This window comes from Hippoglossus stenolepis, chromosome 8, assembly GCF_022539355.2.
Source record: "Hippoglossus stenolepis isolate QCI-W04-F060 chromosome 8, HSTE1.2, whole genome shotgun sequence".
NCBI lineage: Eukaryota > Metazoa > Chordata > Actinopteri > Pleuronectiformes > Pleuronectidae > Hippoglossus > Hippoglossus stenolepis.
The window spans coordinates 17,850,210-17,875,118 of NC_061490.1; the positions used below are offsets into that span (position 1 = coordinate 17,850,210).

The 24,909-nt window shown below is 44.1% G+C and overlaps 1 protein-coding gene across 4 annotated transcripts; it reads right to left on the minus strand.

Annotated features, from left to right (window-relative positions):
- Positions 1–5,121: 5,121 nt before the first annotated feature.
- fam131bb (family with sequence similarity 131 member Bb) lies at positions 5,122–24,514 on the minus strand. 4 transcript variants are annotated; one of them, XM_035162690.2, is made up of 9 exons: positions 24,316–24,514; positions 15,189–15,226; positions 12,722–12,757; positions 12,205–12,307; positions 10,327–10,548; positions 9,995–10,135; positions 8,083–8,405; positions 7,017–7,280; positions 5,122–5,638 (listed from the first exon to the last, which is right to left on the minus strand). In XM_035162690.2, exons 1-9 carry the CDS (start codon positions 24,341–24,343, stop codon positions 5,426–5,428), a joined length of 1,368 nt encoding a protein of 455 aa, XP_035018581.1. In that variant the 5' UTR covers positions 24,344–24,514; the 3' UTR covers positions 5,122–5,425. The 4 variants fall into 4 exon arrangements, with proteins under 4 accessions (XP_035018581.1, XP_035018582.1, XP_035018583.1 ...); XM_035162691.2 differs by lacking the exon at positions 12,722–12,757; XM_035162692.2 differs by lacking the exons at positions 15,189–15,226; positions 24,316–24,514 and adding an exon at positions 15,061–15,078.
- Between the last annotated feature and the right edge of the window lie 395 nt (positions 24,515–24,909).

Consider the following 24,909-nt stretch of genomic DNA (forward strand, 5'->3'; position numbering starts at 1 on the left):
CCTTGTGAGATTGTACATACCTGCACTGGTTGTTTGAGTGAAAGTTAGCATTCTAACATGTTGATGACATAATGTTTATACGTATAGTTTAGCTGAGGCTGGTGGCAGGTTGCTGTGTAGATCCTCAACGCTGCCCCCTCAATGTTAGCAGCTGGGACACCTGATGTTTATTTGTTAATTCTCCTCAAAACAGTTTGGTTTCAGTCTGTTATTTGATGCTATAAAAGATAATGATTGAAAGCTGAGACTGACAGCAGAGGTGTTTTGGCAGGACCTCGATAACCGGGGCTCTACTCCACCATCACTACTAGAAAGAGTCTGATGTCACCAGCACAAGATGGCAGCAACCAGTAAAGCATTGCAGTTAAAAGCCAATTCTCGTTCCTGAAAGATTAGCTCATAACAAGAATGTTGTATTTCTACTGTTCATCTCACCATTGTTGCGATGAATAGAGGAAATAGCCGAAATCTTTCTCGAGTTGTAAAATCCTGTCTGTTTATATAATCTCACTGTTTTGGCGTCTCACAAGCTTTAAAATCCAGAACTGTTAGAATTCACTTCTTCCTGGTACATGAGTCCAAACACCCTCACTGACTTTTTCTGACCTAATGGTGGCGCTATGTGAAAACTCAGGAGCTCGCCAAAGTAATTAAAATTCACCGAGAGGGGGACGAGAATATCTGGACCAAATTTCATGAGATATTTCAGTGTGGACCAAAGTGTCAGTGATCCACTTACAGACCAATAGTGAGGTTAAAGGGATAGTTCACCCAAAAATGAAAATTCACTCATCTACTCACCACTATGCCGATGGAGGGGTGGGTGAAGTGTTTGACTCCACAGACACTTTTGGAGTTTCAGGGGTAAAAAGCTTTGTAGCCTAGCTAGCCTAACTGACACCACAGGAGCAGTATGGAGGCATTTTATGTTTTATTTCTGCAGTTCTTTTTACGTTTGAAGAAGTGGTCCCCCAGTTAATCAGTGAATTTTCATTATTGGGTGAACTATCCCTTTAATATCGCTTGCTTACGTTGTAACCTTGGTTCTCTGAGTGAGTCAAACCAGAGAGTTTTATGTGTAAACCATATGGTGTGACCTAGAGAAATATCCACACACCTTCACAGCAGAGGGATTATTCCCCAGAATATGTGGAATATGTAACAGAGTGGAGAGTGGACCACCATGTTAGTTACAGCGCTCCAGTGTTCAGCCTTGAAAAGAAAACCGGTTTGTCCTGTGAAGGTCAACGGTGTGTTTCTGTACGAGCTTGAACAAACAGTCAGCTCGTCCAATAGCAGGCCACTCTCTGAGGATGTGTCATAAAATAATCCTGATGAGGAGCAGAGAGGAATGTTGTTTGGAAAACGACGACAGGCTGGATTACTCTGCTGCTGCTGCTGCCAGCTCCTTGGTGATACCTGTTGTGCCTGAAAATCACCAGTGAGCTGGCAGGGTGCACCGGCTGCCACAAAATGACATATTACAAGATGTTATTATGGTAAGGCTCCAGAGAAGAAGGGGGGGGACAATGTGTGAGAATGTAATTGTTTACACGTAGTGAGAAAGATCCACTCATAAGCACAAGAAAAAGCTGTTTGCTGATTTGTTTATTTGCTCTTTCTCCACCGGAGGAAAAGAAGAGGAGACAGGTAAAGGAGGGGGAAGGGAGGTGTAGGAGGTTCTGTCGTGCAGGAAAAAGAAGGAAAAGGAAGAGAGTTGTTGACAGGAGAGAGAGAGAGAGAGAGAGAGAGAGAGAGAGAGAGAGAGAGGAGGGAGGGAGGGAGGGAGGGAGGGAACCACATGGAAGAACCATCCTGTGACAGCTGTCCAACAAGCATGCATAGGTGTGAGTGTCAGGAGAGTACACTGGCGTCACCAGCCACACTGCCTCATCTCAAACAAATAAACCCGACTTCATACAGACTTTTACAGAAGCCATCCAATTTCATACAGCGTTTTATACAGCAGTTAATTGTTTTTTTTTGCAGCACACTTCCAAATTAAATCTACGTTACATGTCTGATTGCTTCAAATCCCCTTTGGTCGATGTGAAAACGTCATTTCTTTTTTTTAGGCAGTGATTCTTCCAAATAAGACAGCAGACAACTTACTGTACACTGACAGACAGACGGACATAGAGACGCACACAAATATACAGAACAGATACAAAGAGAGGGAGAGGCGAGGAGAAGGAGCGGAGGACCGGAAGCAGAATTTTGAGCGTCATGCCTGCAGACAAGTTACTGAAACCCTTGGAAGATGGCAGTAGAATCATACAAAAAAAAGGGGAACTCAACCGCGAACCAGTCACTTTTAACAAAAGACGTGATCAGTAAACCTTAACATCCACAGAAATATATTTGGCTTCTTGTTATTAGTTTATTCATTCATTGAGATTTTAGATAAAACATAAAAATAGAAAAAGAAAAGAAAAGAAAAAGCTGGTTTAATCGAGTCCATGCACATTTCTTTGTGAACCAATGTCTGTTTTTAGCAAACATTGAATATATAAAGCGATAATCTTTTCCACCACATTACGCCTTTAAAAACCGAGACTCATAAAGAGAAAGAAACCGCTCCCAGATGGGTTGGTACCTACAAGAAATTAAAAGACTCTGTACAAGCTGTCACATTATTCCTCCCCAACCAAGTAATTCTTCAATAAATAAATGAATATGTGCCACCATGTAAAGACATTCTGTTTGCAGTTTTGAGCCCTCGTAGCTTTTTTAAAATCTAAACCAGGATTCGTGATGTGAAGTCAAATGATGATTTATTATCATTGAGAGCTGCCAAACAATCCGTCTCCGTTCTCCAACCAAGGCCTCTTTTTTTTTTTTTTTTCAGTGTGTAAAGTGCTCAAAACTACATCACCAGCAGACGACTTTGCAACCATGACACTTATTCTAACTTACACTGGAGGGGATTTCAGCAAGTTAGTAGAAAAATAAACATTACCCCCCAACATTGCATAAAGAAGCAATCAATAAATAAGTTCATTCAAGTCAATAAACCATTTTTTTTTTTTTTTCATCTTCAAAGTTTCTCACACAATCATCAAGTGAGAGGGGAAGGTGCTCCCCCCCGCCCCCTGACAGGGAAAAACCAGATGAAAACAGTGGTCATGTGTTGTTGTAAAGTTCGTCAGTGAGACATGCACAGAAAAGTCCACTTTGTTCTCTGTCTCTGTTGAACTCCGGCTCCTCCTGGCGGGAAAAAAAATAAACGAAAAAACACAAAAAGAAACAAAAAAAACTTGCTTCCTCAAACATCATTAAATCCCTAGCACACTCCAGGCAGCTGCTTCACAGTAATCACGATGTGCAGGAAGACACCGATCTGTTCGGCTCTGTAGTGTTCAGCCCAGCGCCTTCTCTTCTATTCCCTGATTGGCAGACTGAGCGGCACACGGGGGCCGCCATTTCCCCCCGTGATCTCAGACCTACCGCTGTACCTCCCCCCACGGGTTAAAACACTTTCTAGTGTTTGAGTGATCGCTCTATTTACAACACAAACATTCCTACGTTTCATTGAAAAATAAAATCAGGGCCTTGCAATCCCGACTATCAAGTGGGACTGAGAGGTGTAAAAAAATAAAGAAATCATACTGTAGTAGAACAGTTGTGACTGTGAGCGAGAGGCGACTTTTATATACTCAGACTATTTACATCTATACGACAGAGCCGACACTGGTCTGTTGGGAAGCCAGTGCTGTGTCCGCCTATTGCTGGTTACAATTTAGATATTTGTGTGAGTGTGTGTCGGTGTCACAGGCGACGTTTCGAGACAATATTCAGACGATGGTGACGAAAAGAAAAAAGCTGAGGTTAAAAGTCAGGGTTACGAAAGTAGTGGATGTGGTGAACATTAGGGTTAAGCTCAAGGAGTTTAATGCAAGTCTATGTAATGTCCCCAAAAGTGACCTGTGACAATGCACGCACATGTGTGTGTGTGTGTGTGTGTGTGTGCGCGCGTTGGAGTGTGTAGTAGTGGTCTAGGGGCACCAGCAGTGAATCCATCTCCAAAACATATTCAAACGAGTCCCTCTCTTCTTAGGAAAGCGTTTGATTCTCTCTCCACAGCGAGGAGACATCAGAACTCGACTCTCGTGTGTGTACTGCCATCTGTCTCCCAGTACATTCAAAAAAACAATGGTTATCATCTTCAATTTATCGCAACTACCGTACGTCTGTGGAAAAGAAAGCAGCTGAGGATCTGTGTTGTTAAGTGGCTCGGTTTTGGTTGTCGGTGGTGCTGAAAGCTTTCAGAGTGGGAACTGGGTAACGGCAACAGTCCAAAGGCAACCTCTGATCTGTTGGATTGCATCAGTGCAAAAAAGAGATTCGCTTTTGCAGCTCTGTCTTTTTTTATTTCTCCGCTCGCGCCCACCGCAGGTCCACTGTGGCCCCACCTGGGATACTACGGTTCAGTGCAAAGTCTATACAGTGCTGTATAGGACAGGTACTCCATAGTATTCTGAAGGAACATGCATACAAAGAGACAGAGTAGGAAGCACACTATCTTACAGTACAATCCTTTTCTGTGCAGTGTTTAGTGTGTGCAGTCAGCAGGACAGGCCTGTCCCTGGGTTGTGCCTCAGGCAGCCTGGTGCCACAACATCATAGAAGAATTTCTTTTGGGGGGTTAAACTGCATTTCACTGAAATGCTGACACGTACTGAGTCTACTTTAATTAGAAGTGAAATCGATGTGAAAAACTACACTGTGTGTGTCGGATGCAACAGGGAAACTGATTTGGTTAAACACTGTCTAATACTGTATGTTGAGTCACAGCTGTAAACAGAGTAGTTCTCCCATAGGAAAACTATTATATCTTATGCGCTTATACATAGCTTTTTCTTATGGTCTTTTTTTTCTTCATTACAAAATTATTCTTATTATTATAATGTTTTATTATGGTAGATTTTTCATTATCATTATAAGATGATGACAGGGTCAAGTTGCTTGTCTTCATAAAAAGCATGCATGTTTCCGTTCCCCCTCTCTTCATCTCAGCGTGGTTTTCATTTCCCTGATGGAAATGTCTCTGTCAGTTGGTGCTCCTCCTCCTCCTCCTCCTCCTCCCTCCTCCTCCTCCTCCTCCTCCTCCTCCTCCTCCTCCTCCTCCTCCTCCTCCACCTCCTCCTCTTCAGTTTCTCCATCCCCACTCCTCTCTTCATTTACCTTCGGGATGTAAGGCTTACAAAGAAATAGGTGTCCTTTGTTGCATCAGCTCATGTCTCACTACGAGTCCACTTCCACAACTGTCTCTCACCGTTTTCCAAGAGTTCATCTTGCAACCAAAAAGTTGTGTTGGTGATACCTGAAAAGGAACAGATTAATAGATATATGTTGTATTATTACGCTCATTCCTCGCTGACTCCCCGGTCAGTTTGTAATAAGGAGTCTCTTGACAGCCGGGAACTCAGTTGGTTGCCATGGAAGCGGCCAGCCCCTCCTCCTCCTGTCTCTCCTCCAGCGTCTGAATGAGGCCTGAGGTGACATCGGAGGCCTTCCGCTCTGTGATTGGCTCTGCTGGCGGTTGCCCCGGACTACTGCCTCCGGAGGCATCCCCTTGTTGCGTGGGCGGAGTCAATGTGGCCGACTCAGGCTCCAAGAACAGTGTCACCTCCTCCTCCTGGTCAGGACAGACACACACAGCAGGTTGAGTTTCACCACAGCTTTCAGCTTGAATGACCAGTTAACCATGTGAGTATAAGAAGTGAGTGTTTGGACTATATTCAGTTAACTACAAGTCTGAACTAGTGAACAATAACACCAATGTGTTTAACGACTGATTCCTCATCCAGGTAGAATAATTTAAGCTTCTTAGAGAGTGAATCTTCACATTCACAATTTAATGGACATTAATGTGCGTTTGCATCTTTTTTTTTATTTTGTTGCATTAACTAAATCCATTATATGGTGATGCAGGCTTCAGTCGGGACAGTTTCTAGTTTTGTGATATATATGGAAAAACATTTAGCTGTACAGCTTGTACCTCCCTTTTCTTATAAAACTACTGTTTCCAAGGTCAAGGTTGAACTTAGATGTTGAGTTTCTTTCTTGTTGTGTTCAGGACTCTTCAATATCCAAGATTTCAGAGTCAGCAGCTGAAACGTTAAAACATTCATGTGCTATCAATTTGGGAAATCAAATAAATCAACAGGGAGGGGACATATAAAACTAGTAGTTTTGTGCTTTAAAGGGGGACTACAGTGAGTAACTGTTGTATTTACAAGACGTTAAACGATGTCACAATCAAGCAGCAGATGTCAAAATATTATGAATTCAAACTCCGAAATCTTTACAATTCCCATAATGCAACTCATAAGCACTTCTCATTACATCACCTGTGCATCCAAATGCCACTTGTTTTAAACCCAGCAGCTCCACTTATTAACACAGGCATTCAGTGAGAATCAATCTCAAGGTTGAGCCAAGGTTTGTACATTTTTCCTCAGAGCCACAAAAGATATTACACAACTGTTTTCACAGGCTTGGAATCTGGTGGATTGTCCCTTTAAAGTTCAGAAGCCCCTTTATTTAAAAGGCAAAGCTAATTATTCACTGAAAGTCAATATCTTTCAACAGCTACAACAAACACTCATTTACAGTAATGATTTATGGGGTATTTCCTTAGATTAATTGATTAATTGTTCATCTAAAGTCCTGTCATCAAATACTTTGTTTTGTCGAGCCAGCTGCTCAAACCCCAAAGATTTACAACGATCAAGCAGAAGCTGCAGATCCTCACAGTTGAGGAGGGAGAGGTAATGAACTGACCATTTCAGATGGCATCAACTGAGACCAACCCATGTCCAGAGGATTAGACATCAATCACTAAACTCACAGAATAATTAGGAAAATAAGAGTATGATGAATGAAAATGATTCGTGGTTAATGGAATAAAACTGTCAGTAAGTTTCTCTACAGTGCTTGCTCAGCACTTCACAGTTCAAACATAAATCCCTGAAGATGTAACTTTATGTAATCAAACTCCAAGTCCACCTCACCTTGACGTCCTCCTCCTCCTGCTGCTCCAGTAGCGGGGAGTGTTCTGTTCCCACCATGTCGTCTCCAGAGGGGACACAGAGGCTCGGTTCCACCACTGCCGCCACGCCCATGTAGCCGCCGGCCTCCGTCTGATAGGCCTCCATCTGCACTGTGTTCCACAGATCGACCAGCGGAGGGTGAACGGTATGGACCAGACTGTGGATGGTGCTGTTGGGCGTCGCTTGCAAAGACTGGTTGGCGCTGTGCAGGCGGTGCTCCAGAGACTAGAGACACGGGGAGGAGAGAGCGATCAGAGGGAGAAGATAGAGCTGTGATCTGCTGCTTGTTTGTCCAAATCAAGTCTTCAATGTCCCACTGTCGTGTCAGAGACGGCACAATGTCGAGCTTTTGTCAAAACACACAAGGCTTGGTGTTGGCAGTTGAGAAGAAAGCTCAAGAAAGCCCCATTAATGTTGAAGCATTTACTAACTACGCAGGGATCAGTATTTCTCTCTTTGAGCACAGGAGCAGTTAAGCAGCTCCTTTTGATTTACAGAACAGAAGAGATCAAGGCTCATCATTTTAAATTAGCTGCATTTTAGAACAGTGACTAAAGGACGTACTCCGAGACAGCGAGTAGGGGTTTAATTAAGTGGAACATTAACATTAAAGCACACTTTCCCCTGTAATTAGTACCTGAGAAATGTTCACATTTCTTTGGGTGAACTACATTTTCACACGGTTTGTCAAAAGCGGAGTGTGACTAAGTTTATCTTGTTGATTTGAAATTGTTGAACGACTCCAGAAGTTACAGAGATATCTGAGGACACAGAGGAGCAGGTGAAAGTGTGAATAAATATGTTTTTACTCGACAGACGGAGACAATATCTTGATAGAATCTGTCTCCGCTCTGAACATTTGAAATCCTCTGCGACTGAAACCCTCTCCGGTGCTCAAATGTTTACTCCTTATTTGAGCAAACAGTAAATGTGCTCACACACTAAATCTCAACTACTTCTACAGTAGCATCTCACTGCGGCTGAACCCAATCGTTCAGTCGTAGAACTGGGGCTCTGAGTCGATCACCTGTTGTTGCTGATACTGGAGGAGCTGCTGCTGCTGGTAGTGCTGGATCTGTTGGATCTGCTGCAGCTGCTGTAGTTGATTCTGCTGCTGGAGGGTGAACTGCTGCTGCTGCTGCTGCTGCTGCTGCTGCGACAGGAAGTGATTGGCAGGCTGCCCATCGTACCCCTCGGTCCCCATGACGTAGGAGCTGGTGGGGGGAGACGTCACGACGGAGGGGTCGTTGTTGATTGGCTCCCAGGCGTCGGAGGAGGAGAGGCAGTAGTGGCCCTGGGAGACGTACGTGTGAGGCCACACCTCCGCTGACGAGTGATGCATTATCTGATCTGGAAATAAATGAAAAATGCGGTGGCTGCTGTGTTACTCTTACTTTACTTTCATCAAGAGCCATCAATTGTTCCTTGGGAAATTGGTGGAACCGTCTAATAGCAGCCTAAAGTGAATCCGGATCTGATCCAAAATTGAATGGATTCTTCCCTGACCCATGCATACTGCATCCTTACACTAAATTTCATGGTAATCTGTCCAGTAGTATTTGTGTAATTCTGATAACTAAAAGACAAACAATGAAAACATAACCTATATGTTGTATAGCCTTGTATTTGGATGTGGTTATCATACGGTTGAGGAGATTTTAAGCAGGCCGACTAATTATTACACAATTCAAGGTCATAACAGTCCTGACGAAAAAAGGTTTGACTGGAATCCAGATCCAAAAACTAAAATGCTGAAAAACAAAACAAAATCTCCACACTGGCTGAGTAAGTGTTATGACAGACAAACTGTTCTCTGACAAACCTCACACTGTTTATTAATCACTCATGTCAAACTGCATGATGCTTTGATTTTGTGCCGTTTGTCTTTCTCACAAGAGAAGAGTATAAATTGGGTTCGTGAGTAAACCCCACGACACGTTCTCACCCTGTGCTAAAAGATTATTTGCTAAAAAATTATGAGATAATTTGATGCAAATGCATTAATGAAGCGTCTTACCCTTAAGGAAGTTTATCTTAACACCAACTAAGAACTCATTATTACCGTCTGCACCCCTGGTTTCATGATAAGAAAAAAGGTTTTCATGGAGAAAACATCTGTGGACTAAAAACATCCCTATAACTGTGCTTTACTCTGAATAGATGCAGTCAGAGGGTTGACCTTCCTACAGTCCAACTATCCAGAAATGAGGCCAAACTATCTAAGATAGGAACACTGCTATCCACCATCTTGTGTATTTGCAGCCAGAGTCTGCACAAGAGCAATAGGGGGATTGAACCGTGTAATGAGGTCCTGCCGATACACGCCCTTGACCAATCGCAAGTTAGTCTCAGCTGTCAATCATGACGTTTCACCCCATTTTGCTAGCATCAAATAACAAATTACAACAAAACTTAACAGAAAAAAAAATTCTTGAACAATCATCAGTTGGATGAGAACTTACTAAGATGACAAACCAATTTGAGAAACATTTATTGGATGATATTTTGACTTTTTAGTTTGGTCAATGTCCCATCTGCTAACATGGATGAGGCAGAGTATATGAGCTCTACCAATGCCAGCCACCAGGTAGCAATCGCAATGCTTGGGCTTCAATTATTATATACAGTCTATGATTAAAACTGACAGAGCAATTTTTTTTATGTTACTAATGTTTACTTGAGTACATTTTTTAATGCAAGACTTTATTTGCAGCGGAACATATACAAAGTCATATTGCTACAATTATTAAAGTAAATGATATTAAGAATCCTTACATCACTGCTGAATATATTTCTTTATAGCATGTTGTCAATTTATTTAAAAATATCTTATTACCATATCATTACCAGTGTGTAATGATGACAAGATTTTGCAACACAAGCCACTAGTTGCAGCCATGTTTGTAGGCCGGTTTGTGTTCATGTTTGTAGTCCTTTACCTCGACTGGTGATGCTGTCCTGGTTGACCTCGCTCAGGTGAGCCACGCTGCCCTGGTTTGATCCCGACCGCGGACTCTCTCCATCCATCGATGTCCAGGCCATAAGTGTTGCCTGTGAGATCGCAAACTGCTGCAGGATACCTGAGGTGAGGATTCAGAGGACGGGTCAGGATCATCGTGAGAACCTGCATCATGTTTAATTGGCTGAGAAACTGGCATGAATCCCACACAGTGAGGTGATGAGCACACATCATTCTGCTGATGTCAGTTAACAGACTCTGTGGAGTGCCTGACCTCGTGTCTCCCTGTGTTTTTCAGGTGTGTTTACGAACCCGCAGCAAAACGGGCCTCCTTCTCTCCATCGCTGAGGTCACTGTAAGCGTCGTTCTCCAGCCGCCGCTCCTTTTCCCGCTCCTGGGTGGTGATCCGGGCCGCGGGGATGCCCCCTGGACCCACCGTCGACATGCCCCAGTTCTGCCACTCGATCATGTGGGCGACGCGACCCTGAGCCATGCCCGTGGGCTTCGTCACTCTTTCCTTCATAGTGCGACTCACTAATAGGAAGACAATGGGAGAATGGAATGTGCGGCAATGGGAGGGAGTGTGATAAGATGAGGTGATGAATTTCGAGCAGAGATGGTGAAGAGATTGGAGAGAAAGTGGCGTGGATAGATAATGGACAGAGAAAGAAAGAGTGGAAAGAAGTAAGACATGTACATGTTATTATCAAAAGTATATTACTCCTTGGTCATTGGGGCCGTGATGGTAAATGGTCATTTGAAAATGCAGCAGGGTTGGACTGATAAACTGGTTTGGCAGTTGGGATGATATAACAGGAAGTCAGTGTTGACCTCCCGATGCAGGTCATTTCATGGCATTGTTATTGTATTATTAATAATTGCCATAGTGCTTGACCTCAACTGGATCAGATTACATTTGCACAAATGCGTGAATATCATTATAATTATTAGATTATGTTGTATGACTGTTATTATGTGACTCTCCCATTTTGTAATTTTGGTTTTGATATTTAGAATAAAATTCATAGAGAGATAGATTTTTTTCTTTAATATATTGAATAATGACATGAAGCATTATCTACTGGCAGCCTTAACAGCTCAACCTGTATTTTTAAAAAGTCCTTATCAGTTGAATCCTGCTATTTAAAGGCCTGAGTTTTAATTATGATCTTCATGAACATGGATTATGAGAATCACTTAATGACGACGGTTGTGGGGATGACAAATCCATGTGCTTGATGTGACTAAGCTGTCACCTGTTCACACGGCATGGGGGAGAGGAGAGGAATGGATGTGTCTAGTCTGACATAGGTGCATGATGGGAAGGAGCGAGTTAATTGGGGTGAGGTGGCTGTGTGGCATGAGTAATGAGAGGATGCCTTGTTGACATGATAGCTTTCACGCCTCAGCTAAACTGCACTGGATAAGCAAAAGCAAAAAAAACCTGCTCTTTCTCCTCATTGTCTGTGCATAAACTTGACCCGTGAAATCACTGCAGAATGAACATTGCCTGCTGCCAAGCAAATACAGGCTGATGTCTGCGTAATGGCTGTGTTCCATTTCTCATGTGACCAACATACGATGTCACATATTGTAAATCCCTGGTTTTTTGATTCTCTCTGATGGTGGCGCATGGAGATGAGATTTCTGAATAAATTACAGGAATAAATTATAGGACAAATCAGTTGCGCACCACACAGTGCAGCAGCTGCGCTTCATTGCACTGTGCCGCAAAAAAACATGTCACTGCACTAAAATAAACTGCACTGCACAAAACGTCTGGATTCATCCAAAGACACTGCACTAAATGAAACACTCCACTACACTGTACTCAACTCTGTTAAACACAGCACTTTACACAGTTCAAAACACCAATACTAATACTTGTTCAGGACACCATAACTTCACAACCACTTCACATAAAAAACTACACTTCCCACTCACCACTCACCTTTTCTCAGAGCAACAAGCTGTGCGATGATGCACTGTGCGTGTGTGTGTGTGTGGAGCATGTTTGTCAGGCTGAATTCTTTCCATCAATGACTCACGAGGAGCCATTGACAAGTGTTTTTGCAGTGTGAAGAGGAAGTGATACAGGGGAACCCGTTTTGGGTACCATGCTGACTCCGGCTCCCACTGAGGAGGGAGCCAACATGGGGTCGATTTACCAGATACAGTACAGACACACACCTGACACACCTGACAGAGAAGACTTAGCCAGTGCCCCAATGCCATAGGCATTTGAGTTCCTCTTGAGCCTCGGGAGGATTGACGTGGTGTCTTCCATAGACAGCTAGAGGGAGAGAAGAGAAAGGAATGGAGGAGGGGAAAAAGTGTGGAGAAAAGGATAGTATGGCAGGTGCGACAGGGCACACAAAGACGTCGAGACGGTGTGTGTTAGAGAGGGGTGAGTGGAGAGGAGAAGTGATGGAGATGTTGAGTTAATACAAAAGATCAAATCTACATTACCCAGATCCTGATTCCAAGTCACAGTGCAGGCTACATTTTAAATTCTGCACCATTAAGTGATTCAGATTGTGCTCACTACCGTGCACCACTACCATCACAACGGATAGAGATTGAGTGTAAAGCCAAGGTGCAGGGAGGTCATGAGGGGGAGAGAGCTGATTGCTAAAGGGTGGAATAAAATAAAAAACGGAGAGAGAAAGAAAAGTAGTAGATGAAGGAATGGTGTCACAACACTTACATTGATTCCTTCCCATGAAAATTCTGAACGTCCATGCTGAGGAAGAGAAATAGGAGGACAGAGGGATGGGGGAAAGAGTAAGAGTGACAGGACAGAGGACATTGACGTGCATGGTGGGGGCACATGGGAGAAGACAAAAGAGAGGTGCGACAGACGAGGGGGGGTGGCCACGTTGAACATGCAGAGAAAAATAAAAAACAATAAAGGAAAAGGAGAGGAAAAAAGAAAAGACAAACACAAAGATTTTTCCACGAACGAGGAAAAGCAAGAGTCGAGGACCAGAATGACAGGGAGAAGGGAGGGGATTAAATCAGTTTATATTTGCTTATTTATGTAGAGCAGAGTGAATATGCTACAGATGAATGAGTCTTCACTCTGGTTACATGTGCAACCAAAAACACTGAGCAGCCAGCGTGTGTGTGTGAGCGTGTGTGATAGAAAGAGAGAGAGAGATTTCATACAGTATCTGATGCTGCAGACAGACAGGGGACTGAGGCTAATAGGAGGAAGAGGGGTGTGTGTGTGTGTGTGTGTGTGTGTGTGTGTGTGTGTGTGTGTGTGTGTGTGTGTGTGTGTGTGTGTGTGTGTGTGTGTGTGTGTGTGGCGTGTGTGCGTGTGTGTGTGGAGGCAGATGCTGGGGACGGAGCAGATAAGCAGCAGCCTCTGCCACACCACTTCTCTCTATCAGCTGGACTGACACTAACGAGAGCGGGGACATCGGTGGGTTAGTGGCTGTGCTGATGTGTTTTCACCTTCCTGCCGATGTGATCAGACAGTTGAGGCTCCAAAAAATTTGAAATGAGTCAATAAACATAACAGGGAAAATAACACCGGCCCACAACAAATATTTCTCTTAAATTAGTTAAAAATGGGGGAGACATGAGAGTGGTATTGATCTTCTCATCAACTCTGCAAGAAAGCAAATACGAGCGTTTCCTAAAACTATTTCCTAGTGCTTAAGTATCAGCAAAATGTTATTGAATTATTGAAAAATGTCTCATTATTATGGTTGTTAGATTATTAAGTTTTCATTTTGTTTGTCTGTTGTCAGGATTTTGTAAAAACTAATGGACAGATTGCCCTAAAACATGCTGGAGGGGTGATCTGGCATCTTTAGGGGACAGATATTTATGAGTTTCAGGCAATTTGGTGCAGATCTAAATAAAAATCTGGATCTAGTGAATTTAAATGTGGTTTCATAATGGGAATGTTGGGCCTTGGCGGAGGTATGAACTCTTCTGCTGTATTGTTCTCAATGCCTTAATGTGTGGAGAGCATTTTATCATTGCAGCTGTCCGTCACAGAGCTAGATTTACCTGCTGTGTAGTTTAATGTATTATGAACAATATTTCTATGCTGAATTATCTGTTTAAGTAAAATCTTACTATAAATGTGGTAAACAAAATATAATATTTCTCTCTGAATTACAGTAGAGCCGTTCAAAAGGGAAATCAGATACATTACTACAACTTGAAATTCAAAACTGTGCATCATTCCACTGCTTGTCAACACACTGCAAAATGGAGAGAAGGTAATTTAATGCTGAATGACCTAATGAGGAGGAGAGACTAGCAGGGCCGTGTTCACTATCTCCATCAGCTGCATGCAGCATGTATCCAGATTACTCATGTTAATCAATATCAGCCTCTTCCTGTTCTTTTCTTCACTCCTACTTTTTCTTGTAATTCTATTCTTTGCTCCCGCCTCCTCCCTCTCTGCGCTCATCTCCCTCGCTTTCTTTCTTCCTCTCTCCCATGTGGGTGTGATGAGGAATTCAACACACTTGAGTGGTAGAGCCGGGCCCCTTCAAGCAGCTTTTCTTATGTTCCTGTCTGTGTGTTTATTTCTATTTTATTTTCATTTTTTCCTCTCTCTCTCCGTAGGACTGAAGGGCATCCTGGGGCATGGTGCATAAATAAATGATGGCATCTGTCCACAGTGCATTTAGTGGGAAAGTCGAGTTCTCAACATTTTAGTCCAAAATGGTTTCCTCTCCTGTGTCCTGTCTTAGAGGGATCAGGGAGAGGAGAGGAGAGGAGAGGAGGAGATATTAATGGTGTGAGACGTTGGAGAAAGAGGGAGGGATGCCTCTGCTGTTTTGCCTCGAACCAGCACTGAGCAGTGACTCTGCCAGATGGACATCAAGCAACAGATGTGAAAGCCACAGCGATGAGCCAGCGACACCAGCTACGCCACCCCATCATAGACGGGGTTAGTGTAGTGGAAGTTGAGCGACTGACACGGAAATGACCTCTGCTGCTTCACTACTCTACCAGCATAAGCACCTTGAGTTACAGAGAGCTAGTGGGGTTTTGCTGCTTCTAAAAGCAGCAGCTCACCATGTAGCTGCTCTGTGACACTGGTTTTCAACCAGCCGCCATGTTGGTTCCTCTGGTGGAGTGGCAAGAGTCCACTGTCACAGGAAGTCAACAAGCGTGGCGAGCCAGATGGGTCGATGAAGACTTACCTGCTCCCCATCCTTCTGGACCGGCACGGCATCTCCCGCTGAGGGCAGGGGGAAGGAAGGGAGGAAGGGACACAGACAAACAGAGAGACACAGAGAAGAAATGTCAGTTTATTCCTTGTGTTTAACTTTGTGATATAAAAAAATCTTGAATCAAAACAAACAAGGAGCCTTTCGTTTACACAACGTTCACTGATCCAGACATTCATGAAGTCTGTTTGAAAAGGGAACTAGTTTCTCTCTTGTTGAGCATTTACTTTACTTACTTAGGGAATTAGGTTTCATCATGAAATCTATAGTGGGTCTCAAACATATTAAAATACCATTTGAGGTTTTCCTAAACTAGCATTTAAAAAAACCCAAAAACGATTCATTCAACCACAAAGAAAGAGGGGGAGATTACTTTCCAACAAAGTACTTGACATTTATAAGCTGCTGTTTTGATGATTATTTAGATTTAGTTACATTAACAAATAGTCTTTACACGTCACTACACGTTGTGGTTTTTCACACTATATTTCCAACAATTCCTCCCTGCCCTCTGATACCACCCACCAGAGCATTTCCTGAATAACTAACCCTTTTATAGTGTGATAATTGTATTGTAAAGGTTTAGTTACAAAAACGACTTTGGAAAATATCATGTCTGGGTTAAAATAATATTTTGTTACGGTTGGACAACACCCATCCGCATAGTTAGGATTCTATATACTGTACATAGCAGAGGTCAAAGGTTAAAAGAACAAACAGGTTAAGGCTCATTGACACCCGGACCATTTCTATTAGAAAGTTTCCATTCAAGGCTTTTCCCCACCATCACTACCAAGCTCCAAAGCATCCCACATATGAGTTCACATTGTCTCCATCGATGGAGCCTAAGTGCTAATTTCCTCCTTTTCTGCTTATTAAACCTCCTGTACACATGCACAATGCTTAGTAATAATAATAATGCACTACTGAAACCAAGTAGCCGATCATACACCAAAGCATCCCCCCCAATCATGTGAAATACACGCTCCTTGTTGGATAAATGAACGTTATTATCCCTCCTCCTCCCTGGCTGTCCAAATCCTAATTAAAACACTGGTTTAATTAGATCGACTGTACTGGTAATGGAGGTTAAACACAGCTTCAGTCTCTAGGTGCCTGCTCTCTGTATCGGAGGGTCTGCGCTCCTAGTGTGCAAGTCTCTGAGGGGCTTGCTCCTGTGTCAGCACCGTGTGCCTGTGTATGTGTGTGTGTGTGTGCACGTGTTGCGGAGCCAATCATGTTTTGTTTCACCGCTGCATTTGGCAATCAGGAGCGATTCCTCTGGAGCTCCGAGGAACACGGAGTTGTTGGCACTCCGGATGTCCAGTGATGCCTCTGACCCACTGACCCAGTGATTCAGAAACATCAGCTTGACTCCGTCTCTGTTGGGCTCTCAGATATTACCCTTCCCACTGAACTCCATCCAGTCACATCAGATCACAGCAAGGGCAGGAGACAAGGGACAGTCCTCATTCTAGAAAGTGACCCTCTTCACTCGTGCGGGGAAGTGGGTGCCACAACTACAGATCGAGGCAATCTTGCTTTATTTGTACAGTTAATACAGTTTCCTAATGCTTTAGGCTTTTTTGCTGAGTGTTTTATTTCCTGTTTAGTTTGACCCAGTTTCACTCAGCCCACTTTTGGCATTTCTTCTGTAATTAGCTTCCCCGTGTATTTCCCGGACATTACCACAGAAAGTACATGAAGTTACTGAATGTATAAATAGCTGCTTGGTTGTACACTGCCGGGGTAAATCTACCTTAAAGGGACACTCCACTGATTTTATGTGTCAAAGTCAATTTTGTAGTCACGGGGAGAGATAAGCAGAATGAAAAAAAAACAGATGCATAATGTCCTCTGTAGCCCCGCTGAGACTTTAACCTGGTATTGCAGGAAAAGACTTGTCTTAGGAAATGGGGGCATGGAGTTTGGAGACGTGTATTTACAAGACAAGTTGGTGAAAAATGCTGGAGATGTTTTTGTACTTGGCTCTGAAAGTCGGTGTAGCTTTATATTTTTCCTCCAAGACCTTTAAACGTGTTTTGGGACACTCACAGTGTAGCTATTGACTTTACTCCCAGCTCCACTGCAAATACACTCTTTTCAAACTGAACAAGACTTTCCTCCAAAAGAAAATAGTCTGGATCTGCTGAAGGGGAGCCCAGCTGCTGTCGAAGCACAGACACCACTTTGCATCAGGGTTTGTCATTTTTGCTCCAGGATGGAAGCATTTCTATTCAAGCACCATGTTCACTGTTGGAAATGAACTCTGTGCAACCTCAGCAGGATTAGTCAGCCGTGTTTGATTTTTGGCACTGTGGCGTGCGGTGTGAGATGGTTACTTATTGGCTGATATCATTTAGTAAGAGAGACCTATCATTTTCTGGCGGGGCGGGAGTGAGAGTGTCCCAGATTTCTATCTCATCTGCCCTGCAAACACAAACTATACATGAACGCATATGCAACACCCACATACATCATGTGCCTGCAGCCACGTTCGACTTAATGCGCAGCGACACACACCATGCCACTCGCTCTCTTCCTCTGTTTCTCAGTATCCCCCCCTCGCCATTCCTCTGCCTCATTTGGCCAATTAGTAGATTAGCAGTCACTTTCCCCCCCAACATGAATCATAATATGGCTCAAGAGTCGTCTGGGCTGCAGCTGTACAAACTACCACTTGGACGCCCTCCAGCCTTAACACGGCAATGCACCAGGAGCATTAACAAGAGTGTGTACCTTTGTAGCTGTGTGTACAATATCTACTGCTGTGACCCTCCTATGAGACTCTGTGAGCCACAAAGGGATGCATCGTGCTGTGTTTAGTCAGAATATCACTATAGATGATGGGTCAGCTGTCATTATCCCAGTGGTTTCGGAAGTCTTGGCACACTCAGTATTTTGGCACTCAGGTAGGTGATGCTCTTGAGTAGGAGCACTCTGAGCGAATGCGTAATTCTGCTCCCGAGAAGGCAGGCAGGCAGGCATCCCTCCTTGAGGAAACAGCAACAACAGAGCACATGACCGGAGCTCCGAGCCAGCTTTTCCTCCTCTGGCGCTCTGCCTCCTCCCTCGCACACACACAGGGGCACCGCGCTGGATACCACCCTGCGGTCATAGGGGAGCCAGGCTTAGCTCAGCCGAGGAGAAGGAGCGAGGAGGATGGGAGGGTGGGCGGGGAGGCGGAGGAGGAGGAGGAAGAAGAGGGAGCAGTGCGGCCATGCGTAACGAACCACCACAAGATCTGCAGCGGCTGCACTGTCAAGTCCAGCTCTGACTGGAGCGGCCTGACGGCTCCCGCTGAAGTGGGAAGCGTTTGAGCGTCATCTGTCTTTCTTTTTTTCTTTTTTTACTCCCATGGCCCTGCAGCAGAATAACGGCGAGGAACCAGGAGTCTCTGTGCTTGTTTACTGTGACAGCTGCAGTGAGGCTGGTTGCCTCGATGGGGCACCGGTTTGGGATGGCAGTGCTCTTGCAGCGATACGAGCAGATGCTGGGTGCCTGAGCTCCAGAGTTCAGCAAGAACACAGCTGAGAACCTAAGCCCGGTTGGTTGGGAGAGGAAATGGAGTTAAGTATGTCTCGGGGTATAACAGACACACATGCAGGGGTTCTGATATACATTCACTGAGACACTCGTGCTCGACATTCCCAATCTACATGCCCCTTTCATTGGCGGGCCTGACACGTCCCATTAATCTGTCTATAGGCATGACTGTGGCTGTCACCCTGAGCAGGTCTTAAAGTAAATAAACCCCTACAGTACGTAGCACAGGCTGCTACATCTCAGCATCGTAAACCTGATCGGCCCCACAAACATCCTAATGGCCTGCTAAATATATAATGAATATTTGGACCTGAAATGGAAAATTGCAGTTAGCTTGTTATCCTTCCATTCTGTGAAGATGAGGTGAAGAAGAGCAGCAGCGGCGGAGGAAATCAACCAGCTAAGTGTGCAGCAGATAGCACTTTGTGTGCAGCAAATCTTTATTTTCTCGCTCTTTGATATTCAAAGGAGACTTCCTGTCTTTGAGAACATGGCTTTTTTTCTTTATCAGCGCAGTGGTTAGTAGCTGCAGATAACACCGGGACAATCAGCGCTGGTCACACACCGATGCTGAGCACATCCACAAACGCCCATAAATTCTCGCACTTCCACAGACACACACACACAAAGATCAAATTGTAGAGATGAAGTTCTCTCTTTCACAGCATTATGTTTCAATTTCATAACTCACTCTGTGGCTGAGTCACACTGTTTACAGAAATGACTGCCATCATGTGCCCACACACAGGCCTCTTATTTCTGATCTGCCACACATTCGTGCAGGCTAAAAATGACAAGCACAAGGACATGCACACATACACAACCATAAACCTTTTAATCAGCTCCCTGCCTATAATGATCCAAGCTTTTACCTGGCATCCAGGACCAGGCAAACCATAACAGCACCCATTAGAGAATATGACTCACTCAAACACATAAATCTGTAGGTACGGACCCGATGCTACGCAGTACGTGCTACACAGGAGTCCTTGGGAGGATGTGCACACATGGCCTAACACACCCACACAGGTAAGGGTCAGCAGGTCCTGCCACGTTTGTGAGGCACTACATCACTGAGTCATTCACCTTGAATGTGTTCGTGTGCACAAGGCTTCTCAAACCATGGACAGAAGCCAATCCATCAGCCTCCACCTCAGCCAGTTTACAGGCAGATGTCAAACTGGCAAACCCCAGAGATGGTATCCGTCAATGACTGAATGTGTGCAGGCGCATGGTGCAGCGGGGATGTTAGTGTTTTTTTTTATTTCTATTTAATGGCAGGGAATCCCTCTGTACTGCAGTAGTGGAAACAAAGCTGTTAGGCAACAGTGGTGCATACACGACGGTATATTCACACACATTGGCCTTTGCACATACATTAAATATAGCAGCAAGAGCGTGATAATGCGTGAGGTAAACTGGAGGTCATTCACAGGAGGAAGCATTAACAAATATGTACACGTGTCACATTAAAGGCACACATACATGAACACAGCTATAACGGTTCAGTATTGTTTAAAATTACTACCAATAGAGTACCAAAGCTGTGGTGCCAATAGAAATACATATATTTATTTCAGTATTTATATATTTTTCTCTCCAGTCCTCCCACAGTAGAGCGCATACCTCCTCCAACCGTCCCCTTATGAAACCATGCTTAAAATCACTACATCCAGATCTTTATTTGGATCTGCACCAAATTACAAACATAAATCCCAGTTCCCTAAACATAATAAAAAATCTAATTCATCAAGATCCATTAATTATCCTTAATGAAGTCAACAAAAATATTGAAAAGCACTTGCAATGTTAAAGAAAGTGAAAAATGAAATCCTGGATCCATCCCCTGATCCGTATCTGCACCAAGATCTAATGGCGTCTTCCCTAAATCATATCCCATCCCCGACACCAAGTTTCAAGGAAATCAATTTGGTGGTTATTCTGTAACCCTGCTAAGAAACAATAAGGTCTCAGTTTTGATTGGCTAATGCTGCTTATTGATCGAGTGAATTGTGTATCAGCAGTAGCATCTGACTAAAGCTAACTTAGATGAGTAAAGAGTGTGAGGGGGTTTATTTTCAAGCTGCCCAAACAGTTGAATTGCCATAATCTCCCACAGTCATATCAAGAATTTAACTACTGCAGCCATTGCATCTATATCCACATTGGATATACACTCACAGCTACGGTGCAGCCTGGTAAATGGATAAAGAAAAATGCTTGTGGTGTAAAGCTCTCAGCACATTTATGGGTAAAAGCTTAAGCAACAACTACAAAATGTGATCAATATCGCAGCTGTCGGAATCTGCTCTAGATGAAGCAAGTGTAAATTGTGCAACCCACACTGTGATGCACAAAGAAAAAAAAATATTGTTTGTCATTATTGTGTGCACCTCCCATCGACTGCAGCTCAAGGCCTTCGCTCTCTGAGAGGGTGATGGATGCAGACATCTCATCTCCTGTGCATCAATCAATGTCTATCTCCGCCTCACCCCTGCGCTGACAATGGGAGTGAGGGGCTAAACCAGATGTTGTGGGGGGGTGGTCAATGTTTTTCCTAGTCTGTCAGTTTTAAACATAGTCCAATATAAACATAGACAAACACTGGGAGAATGAGGAGTTCATTTTCAGTAAAGTCTTGGTGGATTTGATATTTTCTTGGCAAAACATTAGTATTACAACTCTGGCAAAATGCCCTCTGCACCACTGAAGTGAACTATAGCCTCAACCCTGGTAATTACATCAGCTCTCATTTTCCAACTGGCCCAATACAATAACATATTTTTGGCCCAGAACGTTTGGTGTTCAGGGCTTTATGTTTAAATAAATCTAAACCAGCAGACCTCTAACAAGTGAGAACTAGAATGTCACTCAGTTGAGCTCATACCAGCACCAAGGCCCAACTGCTCCCTTATGAAATCAGATTTATATTCACTAGATCTGGATTTTTATTTGGATCTGCACCAAATTGTAAACATCAGTCCGCTAAACATCCAACAAGGAGATCATGTTTTCATCTGCATTAGTTTTTTTCCTGTATGTATGTTTGTTAGTTAGCAGGATTACATAGAAACCACTGGACGGATTACCACGAAACTTTGTGGAAGGATGTGGAATGGGTAAGGGAAGAACGCATCAAATTTTGGTGTGAATCAGGGGCTGGATTTGTTTTCCCTTTTTCTTTAATGTTGTGAAATATGGCGTTTTTCAAAATTGAATGGATTCTTCCCTGGCTCAAACAGTTTCATGGTAATCAGTCCAGTAGTTTTAACATAATCTTGGAAATTAAACAAACAAACAAACGCAGATGACAACATTATCTCCTTGGCAGAGGTAACAATATACGATTCATGGGTGATGTATCGTCCTTACAGGGGATAATAAAGCTTTATCTTTTATGATTAGTACTAAAAAACCTTCAAAAATGTTCGTCACTAGGGGTTTGTCCAAATGACCTGGGATAGTTAAGGGGGAAAAGGATAATAAAAGTTTATACAAATATTGCAACTACCAGAAAGATGCTACTATACTTCTTCAGAGTCATATTACCTATGACATGTAAAACAAAGCAAAGTTTCCTCCCATGTGCTACAGACGTATCACAGATTGATAATATCCGATTCTGCAAATGGATATCAGAGCCTGGCCCACGGAGCACACTCGCAGATATGATGGAGCTGGAAGAGATCCTGTTACCAGAAGGCAGACAGATGCATCAGGGGCTATACTCCAGTCCTGCCGCCTGCTGCTCCTCCTGTTGATCTCTGCTTGGCAACGTGGACTGCAGTTGAGACGGCAGATCAATAGCACACACGAAAGCCATCCTCACCCAGGATAAACACAACCATGCCTCTACATGAGCAGGACTGCCAGAAACTCAGCTTCCCTTCTATTAGGTTGTTAACGTGGTCCTGTTGGATTATGGTCCACACAGGTTAGAATAGCATTTGCAATAAAGATGTACAATCTTTACTACATGGGGCACTGCAAATGGGACTGCCGTTATTTGAGCGGCCTTATTGGATTGGTAAGCTTCTGTGATCACTTGCATGAAAATGAGCATCAGCATTCATGTGGCTCACAATCAGATTTATGTGGCACCTTTCCAAAGCCGTGTGTCTGCTTCAATCCCATTATTTCCAGCAGCTGGAGTTGCCGGGGCACGTCGGCGCTGCTGTCTTGACCTCGGTGTTGACAGATGGATCCCGGGCCTCCTGTTCCTGCTCTGCAACGAGCCCGAGCTGCTTCTGCTGTGTTCACTTCGCACCTGCCTGCCTTCCTAACTGTGTCACGAAGTCCTCTTTCCTCCTGCACTTCCACATTCGGGATATTTTTAAAAAATCCTCTTCATCAAGAATTTACACCGAGTGGACTCGCAGAAGCAAGACTGGAGATCCAGTCTGTAGCCTGGTTTTGGCGGCAATGACCCCTGTAGAGGTTATGTTTTCTTCCGGGTGTCGCTCAGAACGTGCTCACACTGATGGTTGTGCCATGAAATATGTTAGTGTACATGTAAGTAGCCAATGTGCTAAGTGGCTCATTAATATTTAACACCAGTAGGAGTCTGTGTTTATTTTTACCTTGAGCGTGATTCAAGCTACATGGGGGGAAGACATGCAGGACCTGGATTTGCACTGGAACCTATTTCGCTCCTATTCATGCAAACGATTGATGGATTGATTAGCTCAAATGATTAACAATACGCCCCCTCCCCACACACTCCCCCCCTCTTAGCAGCAGTTTCCCTAACATGTCATGTGAGGGTTTATCCAGGAGCGTCCTCACCTGCAAACTCCCATCCAACCCACACACCCTCGCTCGCACGTATTTGCCCCTCCCTCTGCCCTCTCTCCGTCGCCGTCCGTCCGTCTCCCCTCCTCCCCTCCTCCCTGCCTGCCTGCATCAAAATTCTTGCTCGGCTGCTTGTTTCTTTATCCCCCCCCCCCATCCCTGTTAGTCATGCAAATAATAAACTGTGAAACCGCCCCTGACAATGGCATTATCCCCATCTTCTTTTCCTCTCTTTCTCCAAGCCATGCCGCCCTATAAATAAGCACTATCACAGCTTTTCCCATCTCCCGCCTCTCTCTCTCTCCCTCTGTCATCCCTCTCTACCTCCTACTCACACACACATATATACATACTGGCAAACAGCATCATAAATCAAGGGATGGGAGGGGGAGGCGGGGAGGTGGGTGGCGGTGGGGGGGGGACGCAGCCACACACTCAGTAGCACATTTCAACATATATCGCCTCTGATATCTTCGCCTGTACACTGCATATGCAGCCTGTGTTAACACACATTCACAGCTTGCTCGTACACTGCAGTGAGGGAGACGCAAACAGCTCACACACACACACACACACAGACACACACACACACACACACACACACACACTGACACAAACCCATATACAAAGCCTGTCCCAATGTCTACAACAGACCCTCGCTCCTGCAGGACCCTCATCCTCCTCCTCCCCATCCTCCTCCTCCTCAGCCCACCCCACCCCCCCTCTCTCTAGCCCGCAACGAGCGAAGGGAAGAGGAGCTTACTCAGTCTCCTGGAGCCGATGCATCCCATGGTGTATTCACAAAGGCCCTGGATACAAGCGTGGAAGTGTTACCCAGACACCGTGCATTCTCCCTCTTCCTCCTGCGACTCTCTCCTTCTCTTTAGCTTCTTTTTCTTGCTCTCCGGTGCTCTCTCTTTTCCTCTCTCCCTCCTGCGCTTGCTCGATTCCCTCTCTCTCTCCCTGCCTCTCTCTCTCTCCACCTCCCTCCCTCCCTCCCTCCCTTCCATCTCTCTCTCTCTCTCCGGTGCAGTGTCTTAGAAGCGATCCGGTTAGTAAGTCAGTATGCCTGGGGGGGAAAGATTAGGACTAAATAAAGATGTGAGGCATTACTAACCATCAGATAGATATTTAACACAGATATGTCATATATTTCATTTTTTTTAAATATATTTTGTATCAATATCTCTAATATCTAACCTGTAATATTAGATGTATTCATTTTGCAGCAACCAGCTCATGGATTTAAACAATCTGAGTTGCTGAGACTGACAAAGATATGGTTATGTCATTTGTAAACCACATGAATAAAAAAACAAACAGGCAATGATCTAATGAGAGGTTAAAACAACAATTA

Coding starts and splice junctions, on each gene's coding strand:
- fam131bb (XM_035162690.2), bottom strand. CDS start 24,343: ATGGGATGCATCGGCTCCAGGAGACTGA. Junction 12,758..15,188: donor TCCAGAAGGATGGGGAGCAG/GTAAGTCTTCAT, acceptor TCTCTTCCTCAG/CATGGACGTTCAGAATTTTC. Junction 8,406..9,994: donor GGACAGCATCACCAGTCGAG/GTAAAGGACTAC, acceptor ATTTATTTCCAG/ATCAGATAATGCATCACTCG.